Below are 15,055 nucleotides of genomic sequence, written 5' to 3'. Positions count from 1 at the left end.
TTCCAATCGATAAAATACAGTATGATCACAGAAACCAACGAAAAACACAGTTATCCAGCAAGAGAGAGTTTTAATTCGTTAGTCTATCAAATATGTCTTTAGTTTTTGCACAAGTTGTGATGAATACATTTGCGCATGTTTCGTTAAATTTTTAAAGAGTTCTGAGATTTTGAAAATCATCAAAAAATTAGTCCTTTAAAACAGTAAATTTTTTTTTCTTCGTTACACTAAAATTTGTCTTCGGTCAGGTAGTTAGGATTAAAAATTTATTTTTTTAAGACAAAGAATAATAATTTTGTAAAATTAAACTCTAATTAAAATTCGAGTTTAAAAAACGCCCTCCGTTGATAAACGTGAATTGTCTGATCGAAGTGATTCACGTTTTTCTCATCATTAACAACATAATGCTGTATGTAAAGTCAACGGAAGGTAAATATTTCTTGTGTTGTGTTCAATGTCATCAAACAGTAACAACATAATGCCGTAGGTCTAGTCAATGGAAGGTAAATATTTTTTGTGATGTGTTCAATCCTCGTCATCAAAGAGTCTCCCATAAGAGAAACACGCCTCGTCAGCCTCTACAGGTTCCTGTGTGTACGGCTTGTCTTTTCTTGAGCTTTTACTCAGAGACACCTGTGGTGGACATTTTTAAATGGCGTTATGTTATATAGTTGTCATATTCTGTTTACTGTTATGTTAACTTTAAAGGATTAAGCAAGAATTTCGTGGGACTGTAGGCCCTACCATTTTAGAAAAAAATTTTCATCGAATGTGATGACTCTGAGTTGGCGATATTTTTCGATAAAATGAATTAAAACATTTGCTAAATCGGGGAATTTAAACCTTTTTTATACGTGATACCAACAAGTTATTAACGTAATCATTAATATTTAGTCTAGAGAAGATGATTAGCTCTGATCAGACAAGATGGATAACTTCAACAAAACAAGTGGGGTAAATCTAACAAGACAAGAGGGATAAATCCAAAAAACAAATGGGATAACTCCAACAAAACAAGAGGGATAACTCCAACATGACAAGAGGGATAACTCAAACATGACAAGAGGGATAACTCAAACATGACAAGAGCGATAACTCCGACAAGACAGATAAAGCCAACAGGTCAAGAGAGATAACTCCAATAAGACAAGTGGGATAACTCCAACAAAAAAAGTGACATAACTACAACTAAACAAGTGGCATATCTATAACCAAACAAGTGGCATAACTCTAACCAAACAAGAGGCATAACTCTAACCAAACAAGAGGCATAACTCCAACATGACAAGAGAGATAACTCCAACATGACAAGAGGGATAACTCCAACATGACAAGAGAGATAACTCCAACATGACAAGAGGGATAACTAAAACAAGACAAGAGGGACACAAACCAAAAGACAAGAGAAATCCACCAATAAGACAAGAAAGACAGGCGACTCAATAAGACACTAACCAAAAGACAGCAGGAAACATTTAAACAATGGACAATGCTAGACGACAAATGAGACAATGGTAGGTGACAAGAAGGACAACTCCAGACAACCAACTCACATCCTCACTGTGGCCTGTTGGAGCTCTCTTGAGTATGTAGCACAGGGGAGAGAACAAGATGTTGATGATAGCCATTCCCCGCATCAGCCTGTGGAAACATAGGACACACATTTGAAACAAGAGATACGATACGGTGATGAACTCAAAACACGAATAATTTTGGTATCATTTCGAAACGTTCTAAAAAAAGAATAATTACATTAATTTAAATATAAACCTTGAAAGCAAACAACACTAATTCAGTATAACAATAAAATTATAATTTTTCTTTTAAAAGCTGTAGCAATATGTTCATTTGTTAATATAAAGAAATTGAAAGCGTTTGAGTTAAATTATAAAAAGTCCAAAGAATATATGGCAAAGACAGGCGTCCCTTCAATAGATAAACTATTATTAAGATCTAAGAAATACTTGTGCAAGTTAAAAATGTTATCTAGCACAGTTGTAGCATTAAAAAAGATTTTAGTTTATCCTTTGCTTGGCAGTAAACAGTTATGTAGGAATGAGCCATGCTATGACAGAATCCAGCATACAAAAAGCATATTTTTTCTTCTTACGTGTACCAAAATAATACAGCCATAGTTTCACATACTGATTGTATTGACACAATGGGTCTCTTTTGAACTTTGGAAGTTCCTTTGAAAGACCTATTTTGTCTTCTATTAATTACAAGCCAGTCTTTAATTCCAAGGGTAATATTGTGGCGGCTATGGTATGGAACAGACAGTTTGACAGGAATGTAGACAGAACAGTTATGTCACACAACTGGCTTGATGGAAAGCTAGCTACAGAATTGTAGTAAGTTGTGCTTTACTTTTTTTTTAATACATTGTATAACGTCTTTAAAAAAGTCGAAAGAAAAATTTACCAAGGAAATCCGATAGATTTCACAATCAGCCCAGCAGTGAGTGGACCTGGGATGGACATCGCAAGAAAGAAAATATTTTATTAGAGTTTTCATGCTTGTTATAGAATACAGAGTGCTATTCTTGTTACAATGCATTCCTGGCATGTATTACAAGTACCCATTTTTAAACCTGGAGATATCGCAACTCGGCCACCCAACCTCAAACCACTCCACACGCAACTCTCAACTCAACCTATACTGTCAACCCAACCACAACCAAATCTTCACATTCAACATCCACCCTCAACCCTTAGCCTCAACCGAACCTGCACTCTCAACCCCCAACCTTAACCCAAAATACACTCTTCCTAATTGTTCCCCTCCCTACTTGGTACCCTCCCTACTAGGTACCCTCCATACTTGTCCCCTCCCTACTTGGTCCCCTCCCTACTTGGTACCCTCCCTACTTGGTACCCTCCATACTTGTCCCCTCCCTACTTGGTACCCTCCCTACTTGGTACCCTCCATACTTGTCCCCTCCCTACTTGGTACCCTCCCTACTTGGTACCCTCCATACTTGTCCCCTCCCTACTTGGTACCCTCCCTACTTGGTACCCTCCATACTTGTCCCCTCCCTACTTGGTCCCCTCCCTACTTGGTACCCTCCATACTTGTCCCCTCCCTACTTGGTACCCTCCCTACTTGGTACCCTCCCTACTTGGTACCCTCCCTACTTGGTACCCTCCATACTTGTCCCCTCCCTACTTGGTACCCTCCCTACTTGGTACCCTCCCTACTTGGTACCCTCCCTACTTGGTACCCTCCATACTTGTCCCCTCCCTACTTGGTACCCTCCCTACTTGGTACCCTCCATACTTGGTACCCTCCATACTTGTCCCCTCCCTACTTGGTACCCTCCCTACTTGGTACCCTCCATACTTGTCCCCTCCCTACTTGGTACCCTCCCTACTTGGTACCCTCCATACTTGTCCCCTCCCTACTTGGTCCCCTCCCTACTTGGTCCCCTCCCTACTTGGTACCCTCCATACTTGTCCCCTCCCTACTTGGTACCCTCCCTACTTGGTACCCTCCATACTTGTCCCCTCCCTACTTGGTACCCTCCCTACTTGGTACCCTCCATACTTGTCCCCTCCCTACTTGGTACCCTCCATACTTGTCCCCTCCCTACTTGGTACCCTCCATACTTGTCCCCTCCCTACTTGGTACCCTCCCTACTTGGTACCCTCCATACTTGTCCCCTCCCTACTTGGTCCCCTCCCTACTTGGTCCCCTCCCTACTTGGTACCCTCCATACTTGTCCCCTCCCTACTTGGTACCCTCCCTACTTGGTACCCTTCATACTTGTCCCCTCCCTACTTGGTACCCTCCCTACTTGGTACCCTCCATACTTGTCCCCTCCCTACTTGGTACCCTCCATACTTGTCCCCTCCCTACTTGGTCCCCTCCCTACTTGGTACCCTCCCTACTTGGTACCCTCCATACTTGTCCCCTTCCCATTTTGCCCCCTCCCCCTAATCGTTCCTTCTACTTGTTCACCTCCTTAATTGTTCTTCAGCCTACTTGTCTCCCTCCCTACTTGTTCACCTCCCTTGTTTACCTTCCCACTTGTTCCCCTCCCTATCTGTTTCCCTCCCTACTTGTTCCCCTCCCTACTTGTTCCCCTCCCTACCAGTCCCCCCCTACATGTTCCCCTCCCCACCTGTTCCCCTCCCTACTTGTTTCCCTCCCTACTTGTTCCCCTCCCTACCAGTCCCCCCTACCTGTTCCCCTCCCCACCTGTTCCCCTCCCCACCTGTTCCCCACCTGTTCCCCTCCCTACTTGTTCCCCTCCCTACTTGTTCCCCTCCCTACCAGTCCCCCCCTACCTGTTCCCCTCCCCACCTGTTCCCCTCCCCACCTGTTCCCCTCCCCACCTGTTCCCCTCCCTACCTGTTCCCATCCCCACCTGTTCCCCTCCCTACATGTTCCCCTCCCTACCTGTTCCCCTCCCCACCTGTTCCCCTCCCTACATGTTCCCCTCCCTACCTGTTCCCCTCCCCACCTGTTCCCCTCCCCACCTGTTCCCCCCCTACCTGTTCCCCTCCCCAACCCTCCCTTACCCACAGAGTAGGCCAAGCAGACAGCCAGCTGGGCGATGGCGTAGACACACCCGTAGAACGCCTCGTGACGTACATCAACAAGTAGGGCTAGGAGAGGCATGATGGCGGAGTCAGTTATACCTGAAATATGGGGGCGGAGTCAGTTATACCTGAAATATGGGGGCGGCGTCAGTTATACCTGAAATATGGGGGCGGAGTCAGTTATACCTGAAATGTAGGGGTGAAGTCAGTTATACCTGATATATGGTGGGTGGAGTCAGTTATTTTCTAACTATAGAAACTGAGTGACTGAGTTTGCTATAAGTAAATTTTGTGGGTGGGGCAGATGAGTGAATAATTTATGGCATATAATGGGTGGTGTCAGTCATTTCTAAAATATAGACTCAGTGGTTCAGTTAAACAGAAAGAAAATATGGGGGACGGAGTAGAGTAAGTAATATATGAACAAGGTGGAGGGCGTTAAACTCACGCGCCCACACACAAACTCCCCACCCCTCCTCCCACACACACACAAAATCACTGCTCACACGCAATAAAAAAAACCACCCACACACTCACTCCCCCACACGTTCTCTTACCCAGGCCTAGACCGAGGCCAAAATGAGGTAGAATTAACTGCGGAACTGCTGTGGCGAACGGAAGCTGAAATTAAATAACAATTGACAAGAAGTTAGTTCATTGTTAAAGGGCGTCAATGCTAATCCATTTTCGTTGAGTTAATCAAGATTTAAATAAAAATCTCTTCGAACATCTTAACACTCCAAGGATGGCTATCATTAAACAGCTATAAATAGAGGTCAAATTTTTATTTATTAACTTTTTTAAAGCTATTTTAGGCCTGGCAAAAAGGCTGTGACTTACACAGAACTGGCATAGCGCTATGAGCAGCATACAGGCTAATGAACATGACCATCTGTAGGAGAAAACGAAAAAAAATTCTTGGGCCATTTTTAGGTTTTGGGTGTGTGGTGGGGGGGGGGTGAGGCGTCGTTTTAAACAAAATATCATTTGAGTTGAGAAATAAGAATTCAGTCTTTTAAAAAAAATTCCATTATATTTGCTTCTTCTGACCAGAGTTTCTTCTGTGTACCTCTTCCGGGGGGGGGGGCTTTGCTCCGAATAAAGTCTAACGCCCCCCACCCCCATCAAACGAAATGGAATTAATATAAAAAATAAATACTTTTAACAGTGTCCGACAACCCCCCCCCCCCTCCGGAAATTTTAGTCCCCCTCCCCCCCCCCCCTGAAAAATTCAAGTGCTCCCCCCCTCCCCCCCCCCCCCCCCCCACCGGTGATAAGGAACACTGGTTCAGACCGGACGCATGTTAAAACGTCGTTCCCTAGTTACACCCACTTACCTTCCAATGTTTCTGGCCACCACACCGAAACAGTTCGTCCCTATGAAGTAGCCGATGCTATCCGGTAGAAAGATCAGACCTGGGGTTTGAAGAACAATTTTTAAAAATTGGAGAGTTCTTCATAAAAAGATAAATAAATAACAGACTCGTCTTAAAACGGTGTCACAACATCCCACCCATAACATTTTTTAATTCACATGAAGTGATGGGTCGTTTTTGTTTTAAAACACCTCATTATAACAACTTACAATTGCTTGTATCACCCCCCGCTCCCAGTGGGTCATAACGTTACATAGGCCAGTACTCCCCCTCTACCCTCACCCTGGGTGTTTAGAGTCATTTAGGGTAATCCCCTACAGATAACACTAAATCTAGCTAAAGTATTACGTACCAAACAGGTTTTTACATGTTGGTCATATTTTCAGAAAATTCTAATGTTAGAAAGGTGTTTAAAACGTATGGGAAAGTCAACTCTCAATAGGTTGGCGAAATACACTACGTCGTCAGCAGGTGTCGATACGGGGTTATACCCAACACCTGTCACCACCTGCCACCATTGCCACCACATGTCACTAACTGACAACACCTATCACTACCCGACACCATCTGTCACTAGCGGACACCACCAGTTACTACCTGACAACATCTGTCACAACCTGTCACAACCTGTCACAACCTGACAACACCTGTCACTACCTGACAACACCTGTCACAACCTGTCAACACCTGTCACTACCTGACAACACCTGTCACAACCTGTCACAACCTGTCACAACCTGACAACACCTGTCACTACCTGACAACATCTGTCACAACCTGTCACAACCTGTCACAACCTGTCACAACCTGTCAACACCTGTCACTACCTGACAACACCTGTCACAACCTGTCACAACCTGTCACAACCTGTCACAACCTGACAACACCTGTCACTACCTGACAACATCTGTCACAACCTGTCACAACCTGTCACAACCTGACAACACCTGTCACTACCTGACAACACCTGTCACAACCTGTCACAACCTGACAACACCTGTCACTACCTGACAACACCTGTCACAACCTGTCACAACCTGTCACAACCTGACAACACCTGTCACTACCTGACAACACCTGTCACAACCTGTCACACCTGTCACAACCTGTCAACACCTGTCACTACCTGACAACACCTGTCACTACCTGACAACACCTGTCACAACCTGTCACAACCTGTCACAACCTGTCACAACCTGACAACACCTGTCACTACCTGACAACACCTGTCACAACCTGTCACAACCTGTCACAACCTGTCACAACCTGTCACAACCTGTCAACACCTGTCACTACCTGACAACACCTGTCACTACCTGACAACACCTGTCACAACCTGTCACAACCTGACAAGACCTGTCACTACCGGACAACACCTGTCACAACCTAACAACACATGTCACTCACCCAGTTCCCAGTTCTTGACGTGCATAGTGCTCATGGCCCAGAGCGGTACGGTCGGTTCTAGAACTGACATGGACATAGTGGTCAGCATCACCACACCTGGGGCATGCAGGTAATGGCATCATAAACAGGAAATATGAGAGACATAATCCACAGGTAATACAGGTAAGTAATGCTATACAACACAAGCCAGCTCAAACTCACTCAATTACTTTTTTTTCGCATACAGATAGGGTGGTATAACTAGCCTAAAGAAATGTCACACAAAACAATATTGAAAAGGTGGCTAATTCATCAAATGTTTTGATTTTTTCCTCCTACTTTGGATGCATATACTACAGCAACACAACAAGCAGAAAACACGTTAACATAAATAAACGACATATTGACACCCCACCCCGTCCCCACGTGTCACACCATCCCACCATAAAGTACCTGTAGCTATGATGATGTAACGATCCCTCAACAAAACATGAAGGGGAGTGATTTCTGCTTGAGTCTGAAAAAAAAAACACATTGTAGTTTCTTTTTAGGTTTAAAATTGCACAGTAGCTTTTGCTAATGATTTCCAATGTGTATTAATGAAGCCAACAATCTATACATTCATTCACTCTTTATATTCAGACACTCTATCGTATGCATGTGAACCAGTTGAGGCATGTATACAAGAGGCTTGTAATATACAAGTGTGAAAGTACTCACTTCTTTATGGGGCTGCACACCAAACACAAACCACTGCAGAGCTTAAAAATAGTTTATGACAAGTTGAAAAATAGTAGGCCTATATGATAAGTTGATTTATTCTGAACTAAAAGATATTACAAAAATTAAAGTGCCCTGTAAGACGAGATAGTCTATGGGGCGGGGGAAGTACGGTTCATCTTTTCCTGTACATTGACATAGGGTGTGTCAGCATTATGCCAGTTGTCTTTACATTTAAATATTTGTGCCAACAAGCTATTTTTTATGTTGGGTCAGTGATATATTGTCACGATAGTTCAGTTGGAAAATGGCTGCTAAAGTAAGTAGATAAAACAGATTGAAACGTTGAGTTAAACGAAACAATTAACGATGTTTCCATGAATCAATTTTCAGGATTTTATTTTAAACTCATGAACTATATAGGCTTAGTTTTAAAACAGCAGGTGTAATCCATAACCTTATCCATTCTAAGGAGAGGAGATGAGCCAAACGAAAGAATAATTAAGAGCTGGGGACGCTCTCTCCATCTTTAAACCCGTGGTTCTTAACCTTTTGGTGGTACCTACACCACTAGATTCGTATGCGCATTCACAGAACTCTTCTTATACTCTATCGTCCGCACTGACTAAATCCGATCGTGATTTATTTGAGACAGATGTGCGTCTTGATTTTCGCCGAACTCCTGACATTGACTCATCGAGCCCCTGGGGTTCGATCGAACCACTGCTTTAGATAATGACGGGGGAGGATACCAATATTGAGGATCCAACTACATTTCCTCACAGCTAAGCGATAATATCTCCCCTGTCGTTACAAATGCTGAGACCACAATTAAAAAACCAAAACAAAAAGCTGAGAACAAATTAAGACGACGTTCATCATTAACCTACCGACGTCCAGTAGTATCACCCCACCTATGTGAGAACAAATTAAGACGACGTTCATCATTAACCTACCTACGTCCAGTAGTATCACCCCACCAAGTATCAGGAACACTGCCGTCTTGCCAACAAAGGAGTACATCACTCCACCAAACGGGTAGCCTACTGCAGATATCCAGCGGAAAAGAGATTTGAAAATCGTAGGTTTTTTAATACGTTTTTTTTTCTTTTTTTTTCTTTAGATTTAAATCGTTCGTTTCATCACACTTTGAAAATTTTAATTATAAATTGCTATAACAAAATTAAATTTGTATCAACGTATTTTAAGACGTATTAAAAAAGTAAAGTTCCCCTTTAAAACCTAACGATCCATAGGTCAGATGAATAAGAGTTCATGTTTCTTGACCTCGGCATATAATGCGTGGTGTGGTCAGCAATTAGCCCAGCTGCCTTTACATTACCTACCCCGAGTCAGTTACCCATCAGAACTGGACGGACTCAATGACGTTCTACAGTTACAAGTCCGAACCAAGAACCGAACCCGATACCTTTTGAGTAGCAGTCGAGCGCATGTTTGCGATGTATACAGAGATTTTTCAACCAAGAAAAATCCAATTTAACGTCGGGAGGGGGGGTCGAGACTTGGGGGGGGGGGGGTCATTTTAGGCGCCGTGTGTCGTCTTATAGGGCTGGGCTGGTGTACCCCAAACTCTATATTAATTAGTTTGAGAACTTAAAGGTTTTTTTGCCGGAATATACGTTTATTACAGTCTATGTTTTCACTTGATATGCCGGAATATACGTTTATTCCACTCCATGTTTTGACTTACTCAGAACACCGAAGGCTCCACCTCCCATGGCAATGCCCATAGATCTGCTCCGGCTTTTGTCGTCTTGATATCGTCGAGCTACGATACTCATACCTACACCAAACACAAGGTAGCTGTTAGCAAACTTTCAAATCAATTATATTAAATAAGGTTTAATCTATCAGAATTTGCTATTTTTAAACGATTTATGACGTTTTTCTCAAATTTCGGGTGTTTTGGTTTGATGAAAATTAAACAAATGAAATATTTACCAAAAAATTAAAAAAATAAGGCTTCATTATTTAAACGTGTCTTCAAAATAAATATAATAAATATAGGAAATTAACAACAAAAAAAGTAGCAAAACACATTATTTAGTTAATCAACTTTTGAGCCATATCGGTGATCATTATTTTTGAAGAAAAAAACTGTTTAATTTCAAATTTAAATAAGATATAGGCCTAATAATTCGATTTTTATCTTTCAGCCGGTATCGTTACGTTAAGCCCTGCCATAATCTTAATCCTGACCCAGAGGCGTAGCGAGGGTGGGGGGGGGGGGGGCGGGGGAGATATATGTCCCCGGGTGCCGACCTTAGGGGGGGGGGGCGCCAAAATGGGTAGGAAAAACAAATTGAAAGTTTGAGGAGGGGGGTGCAAATCAAAAGTTCGAGGGGGGGGGGGCGGGTACAAATGAAAAAAGTTCGAGGGGGGGGGGTGCAAATCGACAGTTTGTCCCTGGGCGCCGGGAAGGGTCGCTACGCCTCTGTCCTGACCCTAACCTCAACAGCTACAGCCGGCTGTAAACTTTATTTCGGGTTTGATTAGCCAGTTCAACTTTTTAAGCAGATGAGAATGTCACTACCATATCAAAGTTGGGAATACCTGCAATAACAGTAGCAGCAGATCCCAGGCCTTGAAGAGATCTTGCAACCAGCAAGGGGATGTAACTCTCCGCAAAAGCAAACACTGAACACAAATTAAAATAAGATTAAAAGAAAGAAATAACAATTCAACATATGTATATGTACCCTTGAATACTTTTTTAAAAAATATGAAGAAAAAAAAAAACCTGTGATATTATTTTTAAAATTTCCAGTTAACAGTCACATGTCGATTGTAATGGTACCAGAAACGCTTGAGCGTTTTTTTGGAAAAATGTTTTAGTAAGTTCTATTACAAATTAAATACGGTAGAGGGGAAAAGTCAACGCACGCCCCCCCCCCACACACACACACACTGCTTGTGTCCAATGGCTATCCATATACTTACCTAAGGAAGATATAAATAACACAATAGATCCACCAAACAGTAGGATAGGATAGCCGACCCTAAGAAAACAGAAACCTCACATGAATAGTTGGAGTTGAAAGGTTAACATATTTTGATTTTGTGTTTTTTGTTTCATTTCTTGAGTACGTGTTACCTTTGTAGACCTAATGGTCAATAGGGAGGAGGATGTAGAGTTCACCTGTTTCTGTGAGCTCTGCATGCACATTAACAAAGTGGTCAGTATCCCGCGTTGACAACTTTTCTTCATAAGCTTGAATTATGAATCCATTAGATCAGAGTTGGATGGACTAAGGTACGCCCTAAAGTTCAGGTACCCATCAGAGCTGGGTGGACTCAGGTTTCTCCTGTTTGGCGTTCTATGAAATGCTCAGAGAGTGTAATTGACTGGGGGAGGGGGGGGAGTCCTAGCCCCCTATATGAGTAGATGGTTATTACAGATGGACACATATTGTAGACAAATGTTGAGAAAGTGCAATAAATGGAAATATTAATACACGAAAGTATTAGTATAGGCCTTACATATGTACGGTGTGGATAATATTGACATCTATACAGAAAAGATAACATTCAGAAAGATAATACAATAGAAAGAATAATATAGAGAAAAGATATAATATAGAAAAAGGATAATATAAAGAAAGAATAATTTAGAGATAGGGGTCATCCATAAATGACGTCACGCTTTTTTTGACGATTTTTAAACATCGATATTTTTCCAAAATCTTGTCTGAGATATGTCAAAATAGAGTATTTTAATCAATTCCTATTATAATTTATTAAAACTGTTTTCTAAAACGCGAAATAACGTCTAAAATTCGTTTTCTAACATTTCCTATCTATAAAGCAAAAGTGTGACGTCGCACCATATGAACCCCCCCCTACCCCTCATCACACATCGTCACAAAATTACCGACCCCCCCTCCCCCCTACCAGTGTGACGTAATTTATGGACGACCCCATAGTATAAATATATCATTTAAAGGAAGAATATTATAAAGAAATGATTATATAAAGAAATAATATTTTGAAGAAAGGATAATATAAAGAAGGATAATGTAAATAAAGGATAATAAAGGATAATATAAAGGATAATATAAGGGATAATATAAAGGATAATATAAAGGATAATATAAAGGATAATATAAGGGATAATATAAAGGATAATATAAAGGATAATATAAAGGATAATATAAAGAAGGATAATGTAAATAAAGGACAATAAAGGATAAAATAAAGGATAATATAAAGAATAATAAAGGATAATATAAAGGGTAATATAAGGATAATAAAGGGAAATATAAAGGATAATATATAGGATAATATAAAGGATAATATACTTATTGCAAAGTGGCCCAACAAACGGATTGGCGAAGAGTTGAACGATGGCCTTGGAGGCCAACAGCCACCCCACTCTGGCGTTCTCACTGTAGGCCATCGAGGTCAAGGAGAATCGTGGATGGCCAGACGAGTCGTTGGCCATGGCCGGGCCTAGCAGGGTCGTGTTTAGGTTTATGTAGGGGTCGCTGCTGTTCTGGTTTGGTAGAAACCTTGTCGAGGTCAAGTTGTTGTGGGTGTAGAACTCTTCTTTGTCAAGACGAATCAGAAACGCCGGGATTATAGGCACTAAAGGGGGAAAATAGCAGAACTCTAAACAGCGAAAATTTGGGTTAGTTCCCATGTTACGAACACTGAAACAAAAAGACGAGTAGAAATCACCACCAAAATAGGGTTAGTTCCCATGTTATGGGCACTAAAAGAAAAAACCCAATTAGAATTCAGTGCCATCAAAGAAAGCTTAGTTCCCATGTTATGGTCACTGAAAGGAAAAAAAAACAAAAAGAAATCAACACCACCAAAACAGGGTTAGTTTAAAATGCACGAAACGTAAGAAACTGAAATAAAAAATCCACGGTAAAAATTTAAACCTAAATTTGTTTGAGATGCATACATCACAGCTTAAAAGAAAACTATAATATACTTTCCAATGTGTACAGTTATTTCGCACGTTAACCCTGTACTTTCATGTTATCATTCTTCATCTTCGTTCATAATTTAAATTTTGGAAAGGATTTTCTCCAACACAATTCAGTATTCTGTTTCATTTTTTATGCGCCATATAAGCGTGAACTTGCTTCCAGAGCATTTTTCCAACCAAGAACAAATTACTTGGCAGCAGTTTTTTTTTGTGGAGTTTTCTTTCCTAGATAGGTTGCTATCATCTACCCGGGGGTTCGAACTCGGGACTTTTTGGTATAGCAGCCAAGAGCGTTACTCACCCAACCACGCTGACCCACGTTATCATCCAAAAACTAACAACACACAGCTGTGGATAACAAAATATGATACTAGACTAAAACACAGAGACGGAAAGTATTCATTGATATACAAAGCAGAGGGGCAGTAAAGAGGGTGGTAACATAATGAGTGCGCCACCTTAGAAAGGGCACCGCCGTAAGTAAGTCGACTGTTTTCAGATGTACAGCGCCCTACGTAAGATGGTAACATAAACTTAAAGGAGCGCGGCGCCTTAAGGGTGCGGCAAAAGTACAGTCTTAAGTTAGTTTTAAAAACAAAAACATTAAAGGGGAGACATATTGAAGACTTGCCGCGTGCAGAAAAAAACATCAATGCAAGGTCCTTAACAAAATGTTTATAATTTTCGGTACGTGGTATTTTTTGTAAACTGCTCTACTAAAATATGTGATGAAGCGGGAATCAGGTCAACACTCACCGACTGACGTCAGCAGAAGGTTATCCAACATGTTGGTCAGAAACACGATGACCAGCGCCACACTGTCCAGGTCCTTGACCTTCTCCCTCATCGGCTGCAGGAGCTCGTGACAGTTGAGCACGCGGTACCAAACGTGCAGCAGCATTTTCAAACACGACATTTTGTCGTCCCGGACAAATTGTCTCTAGTCAGGAGACAAGAGTTAGACTGGCACTGTAATGCTGGCTATATCTCAGTACATTTTAGCACCTACCTATGTTATTTAGTACCTACATTCTATTCAATACACAAAGCATTATATATATATATATATATATATATATATATATATATATATATATATATATATATATATATATATATATACTGTTAAAAAGCTATTGAAATTAATGTAATGCGCGAGTGTAGCATGATGCAATCATTATACAGACTATTATATTACAAGAACTATTGCGGCCAAATTGATTATGAATGAAATAATTCGCAACAACGTTAAATTATAATCCCTCAATAAAACAATAAATAAAGCACATATCTAACAGTACACGACGCTCACACCATATCCTAGAAAGAAAGCGTTCTTTGTCGACAGCCACCAAAAAAAACATCCGAGAAATCCGTCTATGGAAACAAGATTATCTTTACTGGGCTTTAAACACGGCAAGCGACGAACATTGAGGGAACACTGAAGGAACATTGGGGGGAACATCGAAGGAACATTGGAGAAGCGGGCTAATGAAGTTGTCGAGGCTAACACTGGCCACGGGAATCGGAAGGTGGAGCTGATTGGTTTGCGAGAAATTGGGGAGATTCGATACATGATTACACGTCTCCATTCTGCAGGTTCGATTTGTTGCGGGTCAGTGGTTTGTCAAATTTTTGGGGAAGTAGAAGCGTAGGAAGGGATGGTGATCGGGATGGGTGTGAGAGTGATGGAAATAAAGCGAAAAAAGGTGGAGAGAGATTATATATATATATATATATATATATATATATATATATATATATATATATATATATATATATATATATATATATATATATATATATATATATCGCTGGATGTTTGTAAGATGATATTTTTTCTGTGAGAAGTTTTGTCACATACATTATTAGCTCACAATTGAAGCCGCACATTAACTTCACATACCAGCAAACTACATCTACTGTGGATACAGATTAAAGATTTGTGTGTAATGTTGCGCAAACCTAGCTGTATGTTTGGCAGTCTTAAGTAAACTGAACAAAGAAGCTTGACTGGTTGACGGTATACCTTTGAACAGATGGCGAGATGCCATCATAAAAAAAAAAATACAGAC

General features: G+C 41.1%; 1 protein-coding gene across 1 annotated transcript; it reads right to left on the bottom strand.

Annotated features, from left to right (window-relative positions):
* Positions 1–525: 525 nt before the first annotated feature.
* On the bottom strand, positions 526–13,896 carry LOC131954923 (synaptic vesicular amine transporter). The gene is made up of 15 exons (XM_059318769.1): positions 13,737–13,896; positions 12,367–12,628; positions 10,985–11,043; positions 10,598–10,681; positions 9,735–9,827; positions 8,144–8,208; positions 7,757–7,820; positions 7,325–7,420; positions 5,879–5,957; positions 5,382–5,433; positions 5,099–5,162; positions 4,521–4,640; positions 2,146–2,212; positions 1,554–1,641; positions 526–633 (listed from the first exon to the last, which is right to left on the bottom strand). Exons 1-15 carry the CDS (start codon positions 13,894–13,896, stop codon positions 526–528), a joined length of 1,461 nt encoding a protein of 486 aa, XP_059174752.1.
* Between the last annotated feature and the right edge of the window lie 1,159 nt (positions 13,897–15,055).

The sequence above is a fragment of the Physella acuta genome, unplaced genomic scaffold (genome assembly GCF_028476545.2).
Source record: "Physella acuta isolate Inbredline_101_S28 unplaced genomic scaffold, ASM2847654v3 ptg001040l, whole genome shotgun sequence".
In the NCBI taxonomy this organism is placed as follows: Eukaryota; Metazoa; Mollusca; class Gastropoda; family Physidae; genus Physella; species Physella acuta.
Note: the sequence above shows the minus strand (reverse complement) of the source record. Positions and strands in the feature narration are given on the sequence as shown.

Excerpts from the sequence above, each read along its gene's own strand:
- LOC131954923 (XM_059318769.1), bottom strand. The coding sequence starts at position 13,896 with ATGTCGTGTTTGAAAATGCTGCTGCACGTTTGGTACCGCGTGCTCAAC. Across the intron at positions 12,629-13,736 it reads CCTTCTGCTGACGTCAGTCG|TGCCTATAATCCCGGCGTTT; the intron begins GTGAGTGTTGAC and ends TTCCCCCTTTAG. Across the intron at positions 1,642-2,145 it reads CCATTGTGTCAATACAATCA|GCTGATGCGGGGAATGGCTA; the intron begins GTATGTGAAACT and ends ATGTTTCCACAG.